The following is a 16,275-nucleotide window of genomic DNA, read 5'->3' as shown; positions in this document are numbered from 1 at the left end:
CGGAAGCAAACCCATAAAATGAATTCAGACTCCAGCCCGAGCAGCAGAGCCTCTTCCCCGGACATGGACGTCATGTCTCTCCGAGACCACCACCATCACCACCATCACCACCACCACGTCGGCTCCTCCGTGTCCTCGTCTACGCAGAGCGGCGAGCAGCGCCCGAAGCTGAGCGCCGGGGAGCTCATGCGCCCTGGAGACCCCAAATCTGTGGGAAGCAGCAGCAGCAGCAGCAGCAGCGGCAGCAGCAACAAGTTCAAACTGAAGAAACAAGTCACCGAGGAGGAAATGTACCATCTCCGCCTCAAGATTAACGGCCGAGAGCGGAAGCGCATGCACGACCTCAACCTGGCCATGGACGGCCTGCGCGAAGTGATGCCGTACGCGCACGGGCCCTCGGTGCGAAAGTTGTCCAAAATCGCCACGCTGCTTCTCGCCAGGAACTACATCCTGATGCTCAACAGCTCCTTGGACGAGATGAAGCGGCTGGTGGGGGAGATTTACGGCGGGCACAACTCAGCTTTCCACTGCGGGACTGTGGCGCACGCCGCCGGCCCGGGTGGACACTCCGGGGGTCCCGTCGCTGCAGCCGCAGCCGCAGCCGCAGCTGCCGCGCACCAGGTGCACCCTCTCCTCGGCAGCGCACTGTCAACCTCTACGTCCTCCACGCTGTCGAGCGCGCTGCCGGGGCTCACGTCTATCCGAGCACCCCACGCCCTGATGAAGGGCTCCCCGGCTGCGCCCCCGGCCCTGCAGCTGGGCTCCGGTTTCCAGCACTGGGCCGGACTGCCGTGTCCCTGCACCATCTGCCAGGTGCCCCCTCCTCCACACATCCCCGTCACCTCTACCGGCCTCACGAGACTCACAGGGGAGGGCAAGGACCTGATGAAATGATGTCTGACTGACACAGAGACTAAGAGATGTGATGATGTTTGTAAATAGAGAATTCAGGGCATGAGGGTGGATTTGGCCTCACTGGTGCATGCTGTTGTTTAGTCTGTTTTCTTGTTTGGCGTATGAGAAAAAGAAAGTGTTATTTTCCTCCTTGTAACAAGGACTTATAAAGACTGATTGCCAATTGAAGGTAAAAAGAAAAAGTTGTGTGTCATGCAACAAAATGCGAAGATCATTTTGACTGAGATTTGGTCACAGTGTGAAGGAGGCTGCATGAACATACTGATTTCTTTTTACATTATTTCAAATCCGGCATCATTTTGTGAAAACGAAGAATGCTCTCTGTGCCTTGTACCAAGGATTTTAAATTTGAGTTGTAAATGAAAAATAATGACATTTATGTGTTTGGCTAAAATGAAGCTGCCACCGCGGAAATTTGTTTTAAAATTCTTTTGATTTATTTTTATTTTATGGCTAACTGTATGTCCATTTGTGCTCTGATTTTTTTTTTTAATTTCTATCCCTTTTTGTTTTGTTTTTGCATGACGGTATAATTACACAGCATGATTGTTTTTGCTGAACTGATTTGGTTATGCCCAGAGACCCTGTGTCTTTATTTTTGTACATTGTTGATGACTGATGAAATATTTATTATCGCCCAGCGTCCCTGGATGAAATTTCAATAAAACTGAAATTATGGATCATATCCTCACTGTCAACCCCTCTTTTTTTAAGTCACGCTAAAACATTTAAAAAACAATATTTATAATGTCAGTTCTGAGTTAGACATGCTGAAGTCTTGTTTAGTTAAATTCTACGTATTATCTGCTATTAGGCCTATTTACTTGCTCACGTTTTAAAGGGTGCACATTGACAAATCATATCGTCCAAACACTTTAAAAAAAAATTATTTTCAGATGAAGGCTAACACCAACCCCTCTACATCTATTAATTTCTTACAAGACATATTTAAGCCTCGCACATGTTTTTAGTATTTTTAAAAAAATATTTAAAAAAATATATTTTGTTTACAAATCCAAACTTAAGCAGGGCCTAAATTAAAAAAAAAACGCCATGATATTTTGACTTTTGCAGACTCCATATTTCCACTGGACGTTTATTTGCTTATTTAAAGTAAACGAAGATAATGCAATTCATCAGAATAAAGCAGTTATTTATTTTATTTTTGATTTATTTAATATATTCTCTTTTATTCATTTTTACAAGAAATTTATCATGAAGGATCTTGATCATCGACAAAATGTGTGGGAAATTACAAGAGAGTGGACGAAAACTACTCCCAGATAATTGGCTTAGTTTGTCCCCCTTTAGTTCCTTTAAATTCAATTTATTCTTACATGAATTGATTTTTTCACCCCTGTTTATATTTGATAACAGCAGCAATTTAAGGATTTTATTTGTGTGTATTTTCAATTTAAGATTTTGGACTAAGGTCTAAAATTATGCGAGGAAAGCCTGAAAGCTATAAATCTATTTTCTGCAACCAACAAGCCACTTTAAAACAATTTCAAACCTGATCTTTCTATTATCTGATATTTTCTTTTCTGTCTCATCTGTGCACCTGCAGGCCCCATGTTGCACGAGCTCATAATGAGTTAAAACACAGACACGGTCACAGCGCATTTATTTAACATTTCCGAGCAGCCAGCACAAATGTTAAAGAAAGGGAAAACGAGGATGAAATGAGGGGACTGGGCTGCAGCAGCCTAATGGAGCCCAGTTGAATTGTTCCCCTGTAGCAGCTAGAAAGTGATCCGCCTCGGGGAGCGCAGAGCAGTTTGTCCGCCGGGTCCCTTGGGTGTTTCTCCGTCTCATCTCTGCAGCGACAGAATGTATGTTTGTGGAGATTACAAGTTAATTGTTCATGGGGGACCAAGAGGAGAAAATCACATCACAGAAAGGCGTCGGGATTACAGGCTGCTAAATGCAAGAAGATTATACATTCAGACCCCCTCCTCGGCCTCGCCGCATGCAAATGAGTGTGTGGATTAAAAAAAGAAAAAAAAAAAGAAATAAAGACAGAAAAAGAAAAGGAGACGAAGAAGAAGCCCTTTTGTAACTTATTTTGGAGGGAAGAAAACACAAGTTCTGTGGCTAAGTTGAGAAAGAGTGAAAGAGTTCATTTTACACTTTTTGTCTTTAGGAATGAGTATAGCCTGTCTGTCCCTCGCAGGCTGCCAGATGGGATGTAAATAGCTGGGAAGCTGCAATGGCCTTTTAACCACACAACACTGAGGAGGATGTTGTCAAGGGAAGCCGGCGGTTTGCGAGTTAATAGTCATGAGTTGGGGTAATTACTTAAGGTTTATTATGCTCTGGTTTCAAAGGAAATGGACTCTTCAATGGGCCGAGAAATACTTCTTAATTCTGGCTAATTAGGAGCTGAGCAAAGCAGAGACAACTGCTGCTGCTGCTGCTGCTGCCATCAAGCACTGTTACATTCATGGAGGGGGATCATTTGTAAGTAAGCCACAAAATAATGCGCAAAAACACTCATGCACATGCAAATAACATGCACAAGACAAATGCAAAGCATGCATGTTAAAGAGATGAATGTAAATCGTTGCCACTTCTGTGGGTAAATCTGGCGGATGATGATATGGAAACAGGAGTATGCATAGCATCTGACTGAAATTTAAGATTTTTCTACTGCGATTAAAAAAGCCTACAAGTAAATGAAAAAGTAATTGTGCACTTGCAAACAATTGGATTGAATAGTGCGCTTTCTGCCACTGTGTTTATCATAATGGTGGGGCTTATCTTCCTAGCAGGGTTCACAAAAATTATCCTCATTAGACTCAGACTTTTATTTATACTTTAATCATGTAAGTCCCACTGAGATTCAGATTCCTCTTTTTCATTAAGGGAAGCCCAGCAAAGACAGAAAGTTGGGGATAATGATGCAACAATACAATTGAAACTAAGTAGAAAACACAATCTGTTAAAAAAAAATGAGAAAGAAAAGACAAGGTATAATGTTCTGTAGTTTTGCAGATATTTGAGCAACATTTTCTTCTACCAGTTGGAATTAAACCAAATATGCTTTTCTTAGCACTTATTTGGCACATTTTAGATTATTCTCTGCTCTTTTCTTTCCATTTTTTTGTGCTTTGTCGAAGTCTGCAGCAAGCACCAAAACCTCAAAGAGAGATCATATGGATAGATAAATACATAAGGCAAAAAAAGAGAAAAAAAATTAGTAAACTTTTTCGCCATTAGTGAGCTTATTGTGCAAAAGCACAACACAGCATACTGTAACAAACCATCACATGCATACAAAAACATTAAAATACACAAAGTGGCATAAAAGCAAAGATGAAAATAATACCAAAAGCTTTTGCTATTCAGAATTCACATAAAATATATCAACATTATAAAGAATACCTGAAGCTAAAAATATAAAGTGTCAGAGGTTAACCACTCAGAGTATAAGCTTCTTTTAAACCACTCACATTTTAAACAGACTTGTCTGCAGATGCATGTCTGTATAAAACTGACAGATTTAATTTCTCCAGAGAGTCAGATTGTGTTTTCAGGCCGGTCAGCGGTGACTGAATGGACTTGTGGCCATCAGCTCCTCTTTTCACGAGACTTGACAAACGACTGGCCCTTTTACAGAGCACACACCTGTTACTGGGAGCCACTCGAGGTCTATCACTTAGAGCAACACTGCTTTGTTCAGCCTCCACACACTCTAACAGGCCTTTGGACACGGATGCTAACAAGGCAACAAATGCTGTCAGCCTCCCTCTGACCGAGCTAAACCTAATCTCAAAATCTGTAAAGTTGTTTAAACCAAAACACACTGATAGATGCTTGCCAGCTCCATCATGCATATGAGCTTTACCGAGCTGCAAATATAAGGCTTTTTAGTCAGATGTACACAAACAGCAGGGGCGTTTAATGTCTTTATAACTCCAGAGTTTGTATAAACATCTCATTTGGCAGTATTGTTGCTGCATTCAGTGTGAAGAGTGTGTGGAAGTGTGTGAAGTGGTCTGCTGGTTTGTTTACTTGCTCGGTCAGTGAGCTGCTGCAGGGGCCGTTGCCTGAGGGCAGCAATTGAAAATAAATTTCAGTTGAATAAGGGGCAGCGGCCGCATCAGCCGAGCTGCTGCTAGAACAAAAGCAGTTGAGGGGATAAGTTATTGACCGGGCTGACAGCCTGAACGAGGCTGATTATAACTGCCTGGTCGTGCTGTGTGTGTGTGTGTGTGTGTGTGTGTGTGTGTGTGTGTGTTGTAGTCACAGTCAGTGAAGCAGGTGCAGAGGCCATTCCCCTCTCTGTGTCTACCTCTCTCACTCTCTCTCTCCTCCTGCCCTGAGGGAAGCCCCGGGGCCCTCTGCCCTCCTGTCCTCAGCTGATTCCACAGACTAATGTTTAACCCATACTGCCAAAACAGAAAGCATATTTCCATCATAAGAGCGCTTTGCCATCGCCATTAGCAATCGAGCTCATTTGCATGTTAATTGTGCAGTTAGAGAGGTGGTGTTGACACTTCCTTTTGTCCGAGTAGGGTCGCGGGAAGTGAGAGGATGGGGCTGCAGAATGACATCCATGTGCGTTATTGTTTCAGGCTGGTTGTATCATCTGTTATCAAGGGACGTTGAAACACAATGGAAAAAAGATAAAGTTAATATAATAAGGTGTTTTTTTTTTGTCTTTTACTAGACTAAAACATCTAAACATTATGTGACTGAATGTTGGTCATTAAGTCATAGTCAAACTTTCACTTACAAGTACACTGTATACATTCTAGTCCACTGCATTTTGAAGGTGAATATACTTTTTATTCAGCTACATTCATCTGAGAGCTGTAGTCACTGAAGATTTTACACACAAAACACGTGATGCAATGCAATAGAGAGCACTGGTTGAAGAATTTTGTAGATCTTTTACTGACTGTGAAAATAATAATCAATTGTTAAGTCCCGTGTTCAAAATGACCACCAAAGCATACTCATAGTAGATCACAGTTGCCTCTTACATTAAGTGAGTAGTGGAGTAAATAGTATTATATTTTACTCTGTAATGTAATGGAGTATAAAGCAGCAGAAATTGGGAATACTTAAGTAAAGTATCCCAAAATTGTACTTACAGTTCCAGTATGTAGGATTTAGGGGCATTTTTTGGGAGAAATAATATAAATATAAATAATATTCATAATTAAGTTTTCTTTAGTGTAAATCACCATCGTTGTGTTTTTATTACCTTAGAAGAAGCCGTTTATATATCTACATATAAAGAGCATCCTCTTCCATAAAGCTCGTCATGTTGTCTCTACAGCAGTCATGAAAGGACAAATCAAACTCTGGCTCTATAAAGGGCCATTTGCGTGCTTTCGTCAACCGCTGTAGTTCTTCTACATGCTTGAAAAAGTCATGCGACCCCATGACACAAAATCCTCCACACTGGACCTTTAGGTAAAGTACTTGAGTAAATGTACTTAGTAAATATTCCGCCATTGCCTCACAGTGTATAAAACAGTTTAAATGACCATTTGACGGGCTGCAACATTAAAATTTTGCTTGCATGTCACTATTAATAATAATCCAGTAATATGATTAATACAATGACCAGCTGATAGTATAACTGGTCTTTTTTTAAGAAACACAGCAGAGATTCATCAATAAAGAAAATAATCAGTATAGTTGCAGCCTCAAATATTTTGATTCTAATAATGTGTTATAATGAGTACTTTCTACTTTTTTGAGTACTTTTAATACAGTTGGTACAACTAACTGATAATATTTTTTGAATACAGGACTTTTACTGAAAGTAAAGTAACTTTAAAAAGTAAAATATCTTCCCTCTAGTGAATTACCACATGAGCACAAACAGTGTCAATATTGTTAATTATGGGCCTGTAAAATAAAGAAAATACAACACACAGACAACCTTCCCGACAAAACGGACATGCTGTGTTTACACAGCAGGCAAAATATGCACAAGAAGACAAACTCATGCACACACAAACACACACGCTCACACATAACCCAGTGTTGGTGTGAATTTTGTGTAATAAATACAGATTCAGCCAGACAGAAAGTGCCTGCATGTGTGTGTGTGTGTCAGCAGTAATATCCTCCTACAGTGACTGACAGATGGCGTTCAGTGTTTGGCCGTAAATGTGCTCTCTGAGTGTTTGTCTGTGTGCCAGTCGCCTGTAGTTTGGAGACTCCCCGTGAGAGTCTAACTGTCCTGACACTGCTCAAAACCAACTGTCCTTGATTGTCAACCATGGATGAACCACAGCGTATGTGTGTGTGTGTGTATGTGTGTGAGAGTGTGTATATATGTATGTGTGGGAGGGTGTGTATGCGGTGGCCTTCTGGAAAGAGCAGAGCAGGCCAGGGGAGCAGATGTTAATGGGAGAGATATATCTATCTAAATCTCTGGCCACCACATGCTTCAAATCTGCCCAGAGGAGCGAGTCTCTCAGCAAGATGACATGGGGAAAACAGAGCAGGAACTTTTTTTTCTTAAATATAGGAGACGGATGGAAGATTGTGTGTGTTTGTATGTGTGTGTGTGTGTGTGTGTGTGTGTGTGTGTGTGTGTGTGTGTGTGTGCCAGCTCCGGGCCTGGCACAGCGCTGGGTGACAGTCCCCTCTCAGCGGGGAGAGCCGGGCGACAAAGTGAAACATGGTCGTGAGGAGAGCGAGCCACGACTGAAGCCAAGAACAGACACAACACAAATAGAGAGATCAGACCACCTCTTTGTACGGTCCGGTCCAAAATGGAATTAAAAACGTGTTTGATTATGTTCCTTCACTGAAAACAAAATGAAAAACAAGGGACAAAAAAAAAGTTCTGAAATGAAGGGAGTTTGAATGTGGACCAAGTTGTTTTGGCTTTGAAGGCAACATGACGTCCGTCTGTGGTCGATACAGTAAATGGTTTTAGATGTTGATGGTCATTAAAGCAGACAGATCTCACTCTGCCGTCCCCTGCTGTGGCATTACTTTCATTGTGGACACTTTCAAACAACCTGTGACTTTCTAAGCGAGTGAATTTAATCATTGGAGTTTCACAAAAGCAATAAAGCATGGCAAGGTGTAACATACTCATACGATGGATAAGGATGATAAGCGTGCATTATTTTCTACATCGGAATATCTCAGAGTGCATTGAGGGGCTCATACCGCAGCCACCTACCAAATGCAAAGAGGAAGAAACTGTTCCAATCCCTTTTCTTTCAAGCTTCTTTGGAGTCAGTCCTGTCAGGGAGCGTTTAAGGGCCCTGACACACCAAACCGAAGGTCAATTGTTGCTCATGTCAGGCTGTCGGTGAGCGTCTGTCACCCTAGGTTTTTTAGTTTGTCCAGCACTCTTGGCACTAGTCTGCCCTTTTCAGTCCTTGTTGGCTGTTTTGTGGCTGGTACAGCATGTCAAATCAAAACTGAGTGAAATTACTCTGATTGGCAGCTCAGCTCAGCGCACAAGAAGAGAAGTGAAAGTGAAGAAAGCAAATAAATAACTACAGTGAAGAGGGTGTGAGATCAAAACAAACTTGTACAATTAGGTAAAGTTTTATTTAGCCATTGAGCTCTTTAGCCAAAACAGTGTGTAACTGCAGGGTTTCCCACACATTCATTAATTATAGCAGCATGCCATGATTAAAACATCTGCCGCCACATATTGACTTTATATTTTTGGAGTTGGTCATTAATTAGGAGCACTAGTGGAACATGTATATCACTCAGTTATTCACTGAACCTCACTCTTGGAGTACAGAGCATATTCTGGGCACAGACTGAGCAGCAGAACATCAGGCGCAGTAAAAGTGAAACTTAACAGTTCATTGACCTGGGTATAAAAGTTTACTCACATCTGCAGCAGCCGCTCCTCTTATCCCTCACGCTGTTGAAAAAAGGAACTTGTGATGAGTCCTCCACTGTTGTTAGGTACTTCCACACATAGACTCTTATTCTTTGCACAGCCTTATAAGTTTCTTTCACTGTCATTTCTTTCACCTACAAGAGATAAGAAAAGAGCACATCCCACGATGCATTTTACCTTTCCCACATCAGCAAATCACAATACATTTCATCGGTCACGTCTTAACGTGCTTATGTTGCAGATTGCGATTCAACTTTTACTTGCCCTGGACCACAATTTGCATCGGACCCTGTATACAAACCAAAGCCTGGCTCTAACAAGCTACTATATAAGAACACCTTGTGGAGTTACTATTTCTGTACCACAGCAGAGGAGCTGCGCTCTAATAATTCTGTTTTTTCTTTGTTTTTTTATTTGTAGTCAGTGTCATCGTTTCGGTTGGTTTCATGAGTGCTACTGATAGTGGAAGCTGTACTGTTCTGCCAGGCAGTCAAAAAATCACATTTGTTTTGTGGCCTTGGCATAAATGCTAGGGATGAGCGACCACACCTGTATCTTTATCTGTGCCTGTATCTGTTAAACTAACAGAAATATCTGTATCCGTATCTGTACCCAAAATGGCAGGGGTTTAAGCCATGGAAGTGCGTAAGTCCTTAAGATTTTATTTTAAGCCCAGAATTGATATCGGTTGATAAGAATTTGTTATATTATTTATTCAATACCAAATGAGGATTTTCCTTCATCACAAGTACAGATGTTGACACATTTTAATCAGATGATACTCATACTCAGAAAAAGTAAATCTGTACTGGACACTCATTTCATCTGGGAAATTGGAACAAACAAACAAATCAGAACAAAGAATTATTGTGACAGTTTAACTTAAGCTTAACTGTCACTTATGTCTTTTTTTATATATAAACATATATATATATATATAAACATTTCTGTGACTTTAAAAAGCACTTTTAGAAAAAAGAGAACACTGCATTTAAAATGAATGACCGGCTGACGTGACCCTTCCTTTTATCTTTTCTTTCTTTTGTGACTGAACTGAAAAACAAGGGATTCAAACAGGCCTTTGGGAATCGCGCAAACATCTCTGTTGGCAGCAGAGTAAAAACAGACATTACACCCCTCCAACTGGAGGTACGTGGTTTGGCGTCAGCCCACGTTTACACCCAACAGCCAGTCTAACCTTCTAGTCCATCGTGCATCAGTTGGCAGCAGAAGTAAGGTATAGATTACACCTCTCCGCTCTCTCCGTCCAGATGTTACACTTCCGCCTGCCAGCTGACCTGATAAAAATCTGAAACTCAAAAGTAACTCTGTCACCTTTAAGGTTTCTCGGAGGATTTCAAACCTTTTTTATTTCCTCAGGTCTGTTTTGTGCATGTGATCTGGCAGTGCTGTTAACCCAGGCGTTAGCCCGCTACCTAACCCTCTCTGTGAGCTGGCGGCGATGTTAAAGCAGACATTAGCCTCCTCCCTCTGGCCTGGATTCAGCTGGCACAGTGCGGATGTCATTGATGGCGCTGCCAGGCGGCCTCCATCACAGTTGGTGATTTCGATCAATATCAACGTTAACAACACCCAGACAGCTTGTTGGAGAACAAACAGACATGTAAATAATTCGTCAACACGTTCTGACGTTCTGGACGAGGTGGTTATTGGTGGAGAGAACAACAAGAGAGACACATTTATTTCACCTCAGAGATCAGTGTGTTCGTGTGTGTGTGTGTGTGAGTGTGTGTGTGTGTGGCATGTATATGTCCATACTCCTCTGATAAAAATAGTGTCACTTCATATTATTGTCTCTCCAAGGGAAACTCACTTTTTAGTGACCATTAAAAATACACCAGGAGACATTTAATACTGTATATAAATGCATAAAATACAAATAAACATAAAAGCCATGAAAAACAAACAAGCAGGACCTACTGAGGCTGCACACAAAAACCTGATGACAATATCCATGATTTCATTTTCCAGTATAAAGGTCTCTGTTTACAGTTTTTCCAAGATCAGACATGGAGAGGGTCTCATTTTGATAAATGTTGATGGACTGAAACAGCACCAGAAACAACACTGGCGATAAGTCCAGGACTTTTTTTGGTCCTATCCAGCAAAGTCTGACATGTTGAATTTTATGTAAATTAAGTCAATAAATGTATGACCGCAGCAAAATATTAAACTTCACTACTGTGAGGTGTTTCATGAAGCAAGATTACAAATTAAACTATCGGCCAAAGTACATGGGACACATCATTGCAGTGTGTCCGCAGCAGAGCACGTCCATCATAATCAACTGAAGCTAATCTGACTGATAGTGTGAACTTTGTTTTGGGGTTTTCTGTTTGTGTTTTCCGTGCTTCTTGTTATTCATGTTCTGTTTTCTGTTTTATTTTGTAGTTTTACTCCTCATGTGTCATGTCTGGTTTTACTTCCTGTCTTTGTGTGGGTTTTTTTTTTGCCCTTGTGTTTCCCTGATTAGTATCACCTGTTCTCACTTTCAATTATCATCTTCCTGTGTCTTTAGTTCTCCCTGCCTTTGTCTGTTTCTCTTCTGTTGTCTAACACACCTGTGTCTCAGCTGTGTCTCATTGTCCTGATTAGTTCCCTGTGTATATAAACCTGTGTGTTTCCATTTGTTCCTTGTCAGTTTGTCTGTGATCCTGCCCTGTTTTTCTCCCTCTGATTCGTCCATGTTGTCTTCACCAGAGTTCTCCCTTTAATGTTATTAGCTCTAAAGCTCACTTTTTATTTGTACACCCGTCTTCCCTTTTTTGTTTTGCATTTGGGTCCTGATCCTAACTCTTGGCACTGACCATGAAAGCCATGCTTTGCCACGCAGGCGCTGAGATGTTCAGCTATCTTCATGTGGCTAGTCTATTTTTCCTTCTCTGCGTGCAGCTCTGTGGTCCCTCAAAAACTAAAAACTACATCGAAAAAGTAAAATATATATAAAAATGAATCAATCAATCAAAATTAATACCTCATTGTACCAGGTATGCAGGTTTATGGTTGACTCTTGAATGGGATCAAGTGCAGAAACTGACAATGCAAGTTATACTGTTTGTATCAATATGATAAATACATTTTTAATCTGAATTGTTATCAGAGGTCAGATGTTGAAGAAGACGGCAGATCTATTAGTCATTTTTTAAACAAAGTTTAACTCTTTAGAGTTGAAGGATGAGTTGATTAAAATCACCAACTACTATGAAAATTTCATCCGGTTGCTTGGTGATGTTGTGTTGTGTTGTGTTGTGTTGTGTTGTGTTGTGTTGTGTTGTGTTGTGTTGTGTTGTGTTGTGTATAGGACACACAAAGATAATTCAAAGATGTAAAGCAAACTACAGACTTGCTAAGACAAAATGCCTCAATGACAGAGGGTCAGATTTGAAAAATGTTGCTCCCCCTGTCCATATTTAATTGCTGGAACGTGTAGAACTCCAGCTGGCCACCAGCGTAGATGTTAAAGCTTGAATTCATGTTGTGACGTTGGGTGTCCAGATTCAATGTTGGGCAACATCCATTTGATGGACAATGTCAACAATGTTGACAGTCAATTACATTGGTATTTTGTTTAAGCTATGCTGTTAAGTATCCAAAATCCAATGTCATGTTGCCGTAAAATAACGGCATTGTGCCTTATGGGGACCAAAACACATCGTTTACAATCTTTTTGACATCTTATTGCTGTCCAATGCCAGCTGGGACATGAGGAAGGAACTACTTTAGGCAGCTACAGCAGCTGGAGAGATATCTGCTAATATGTTAGCCGGTAAAGAACATGTCAACACTGTTCAGATATAATAGCTTTCTGAACTTCTTTCTGTTTATGTTCAGACTTTCACAATCAGTCTTGCTTTTTCTGAGCTGTGTTTTTGAAACCTCCTTTTGATCTGATCTCTCTATAGCGCCTCATAATAACATACAATACCTTATTTTAATCATTCAAAGTTTCTTGGTGCTCCCAGAAAGTCACATACATAAAGCAAAGCAAAATCAAAAGTCAGGTTCACTTTAAAGCACAGAAAAAAAAAAGATCTCATCACGTTGCTGTGAAGATGACCAGCCCCGGTCGCTTGGCAAGTCTCAGCAGCGTGAACGCAGCAACTGCTAAGGAGAGGGAAACACACGAGGAAAGCACAGCTCTAATTATAAACAGGCATTATCATGGGTGTGAAACCAGAAGTGACAGCAGCAGTGGGCAACCGGGCACACACACACACACACACACACACACACAAACAGCCTCTGTATGGGCCAGAGTCATCATATGGACAAATCAAAACTGCTCTGGCTCAGTAATGTCTGGCAGATGTTAACGCTTTGTACTTAATGACTCCCTCGAGACCTCACCCAATCAGACAGGACACAGTGATGGGCCGGGGGATGTGTGTGTGCGTGCATGCGTGCGTGTGTGTGAGTGTGTGCTGCAGTGGGTCGTGCTGTGGTGGAAGTGATGATCTTCAAATTCATACATGCCATTAAACCTTGTTGAACATCTGCAATATTTGAATCTTTTGTGTCTCACTTTAATCGGAGGTTTCAGATAAACCATTTAAAATGTCTGATGGTGTGTGTGTGTGTGTGTGTGTGTGTGTGTTTGTGTGTAAGTGAGGGAGGGAGAGAGAGAGAGAGAGAGAGGAACCCTTCTGCTACCAGAGAGTAATTTCATGCTTGACTACTGCATATTTCAAAGAATAACTAGATTTTTACTGCACATCACAGCAAAGTTCTGTAAAAATAAAATGATCAAACCAAACAAGGCGGGACGCAAACACATTTAGAAATCTACTCAAAGATGATTAAAGCAATGACAAGCTTGATTGTTTTATAGAGAAAAAAAGAGCTTTTAGTTGTTTCTTGAAGATAATTTTAGAGTTAGATCTCACCCAAACTAATCTGAAGTTTCATTATAATTATTTTTCAGTATTTGATTTTGCTTTTTTTTGGATGATTGAACAGATTGTGGCTTTACAGTATGATGGATGTTGTCCTTTCTCCTATCATGGTTATAAAAGAGGTGTTTGTTTTCCCGATAAATGAGAATAATTCTGATAATACCAATGATTGTTGTCATTATGTGTGTTCGGTTACTATTTTATGTTGGGGTTGACAGGTTGAAACAAGTGAGAATGTAGACACTCCTGACTATAATTTCATTCCTTTATTTTCTTTCTATTGATTCATTCAGGGAAAAAAATGGTAATGAAAATCTTGATTCAACACGTTCTTATCTCAGGTCATTAAATACCTTTCTCACACTCCTCTCACACTCCGACACAGAAGGAGGTTTTTATGTGACGCACAGCTGTCAGCAGGGTGAAACATGTTCCTGCAGATGGTTAACGTTATCCAGTGGTCGCTGTTAGGTTTAGGCAACAAAATTGCATGGTAAAATAAGTACATAAAGTATTGCAAATACATGACATGAGTGAGTGTGTGATGGATGGATTTAGTGTTCAGTTAAAACAGCATTGACTTCTGGTTTCACATGAACAGCAGTCTCCTAGGTGACAGTTTGTTTGTTTGACCAATCCACCACACCTTTCTCCTTCTACACTATATATACTTTCTTGATCTTTATCCGATGACACTTGCTCTAATCATCAAATATTGCTGCGGATGGGTTTACACTGGAGTTGAAAGCCCGGTGTGTCTCATACAGATGTCAAAGAGCAACTTCGGCATTGGTATCACATGGAGGGTGTGACAAAGTGTCAATATGTGACAACTTGGGAATGAGAATAGGCTGGAAGAGTTTATTTTATTACTCTATACTTTAGTATATAGTCACTCTTTCAAAATTAGCAGCTAATTAAAATTAATTCATACACAACCTTTATACTGTAACACTGAGCTGATTTTTCAAAAAAGCCAAATACTACCACAAACTGCTTCTCTCATATTACCGTAAAACTTCAAATATAAGCCTGTCAAAATTAAATGCCCAATCCTTTTTTACTAAGCCCCCCCCCCTCACCTGTCTTAATTAGAGGCTTGGTTACCATGCAGATCCTTTTTTAGACATTCTTTGGCTACCTGCTGGAGATAACGTTAGTTAGCTGCTTAGATCTGCATACAAATATAAATGTTTTGTCAATATGGATTTGCTACACAATGGTTAGTTTGATAAGATTCTACATTTCAATCAGTCAGTTCATTTTACTGAAGCCATGAGCGCCAAAGAGCAGCATAGTAGCATAGTAAGCAAGAAAAATGCAAAAAAAGTTTTAAATTTACAATTTGACTGTATTTCCAATCTTTGCTGATCAACAGTTTTGTGTGAAATGAATTAAAACCACATCCTTTTCAGATGCTTGTCCCAAATATAAGCCTGTTAAGTTCAGTGGTGTGGACAAATATTATTACTATTAACTGAAGTTTTATGGTAGCTTAGTTTCCTGTTAAAATAATGTGCCACATTGGGCTAACTTTGAAGAATAAATATTACAGCTCTATAATAATAAAGTTCTATAATGTAAAAAGTATCAGTGAAATCTTTTCACAGATACGACTGTAAGGTGAAATTTGTGATTTGGCATTTGAATATAAAGCCACACTTCTGCACATGGAGCTAAATCTAAAAAATATTTACACTGATTTACAGTACAGTCCATATTAAGATAAAAAACACAACACACAAACACATACACACACAGACACACACACATACACGCACACACACAGTCCTGCTCTGTAAAAAAAAAAAAAAAAAAGTGAAAGTAGCTTTGCACAGCAGTCTTTCTGTCTAGTACATAATGTCATAAAAGCAGCACTGCTCTGATTTGCTATATTGAAAATGTCAGCAGCAGCAGATGCTGTGCTAATAGCCACTGGATGCTGCACTGGAATCTAGCAGCTGCTAACCATGACACTAACTACCACCAGGGAGGATGGCCAAGCTATCCACAACCCTGTTGCAGTCGAGGAGTAGTATACAACACTTCATCACAGTTTTTCGGGCAAATGCGATACATAAGCCTCATTTTATACTTGCTGAGCAAAATAGCTTAATGGAGGGTTTAAGCAGAGCTGGAGCCAAAGAGAAAGTTTGCTCTGATGGGGAAAACAGGATTTGTTACAGTAGTGAGTCAGATTTGCTCCTTTATGTGACAGAACCAGCGATATCAGCCCATTCTTGTTCCCAACGTACCGCAACTTGGTAAGTGATTTTGGCTTTAGACACACATGCCAAAAGCCACCTTTCATGAAAGGTTCAAGGGTACTGATTTGTTGTTACACTTTATTGGATCAATGTTTTATTTCAACAAGCAGGAACTATGTTTCGATACTGTGTTACAGGGACACATTTCAGCTGCATCATATTTTTTCAAAGAAGACGTGAAGTGGTAGAAGTTCACACTCCGCCTTACGGTTAAGAAGAAGAAGTATTATTGCCTCACCTGTTATAGGTTGGTGTTTTTTTGTCAAAGTGGACTCATTCCCGCTCGGTGTTGTGCAACCAGCGGGGTATGTCTATGTGTCTGTTTTGTTTTTCATTG

At 40.4% G+C, this 16,275-nt stretch overlaps 1 protein-coding gene across 1 annotated transcript; it reads left to right on the top strand.

Moving 5' to 3' along the window:
- On the top strand, positions 1-894 carry olig3 (oligodendrocyte transcription factor 3). The gene has a single exon (XM_042502851.1). The coding sequence runs from the start codon at positions 19-21 to the stop codon at positions 892-894; it is 876 nt and encodes a 291-aa protein (XP_042358785.1). The 5' UTR covers positions 1-18.
- Positions 895-16,275: the final 15,381 nt, after the last annotated feature.

Source organism: Plectropomus leopardus, chromosome 15, assembly GCF_008729295.1.
Source record: "Plectropomus leopardus isolate mb chromosome 15, YSFRI_Pleo_2.0, whole genome shotgun sequence".
In the NCBI taxonomy this organism is placed as follows: Eukaryota; Metazoa; Chordata; class Actinopteri; order Perciformes; family Serranidae; genus Plectropomus; species Plectropomus leopardus.
This window is presented reverse-complemented; position numbering and strand designations above follow the sequence as displayed.

Coding starts and splice junctions, on each gene's coding strand:
- olig3 (XM_042502851.1), top strand. CDS start 19: ATGAATTCAGACTCCAGCCCGAGCAGCAGAGCCTCTTCCCCGGACATG.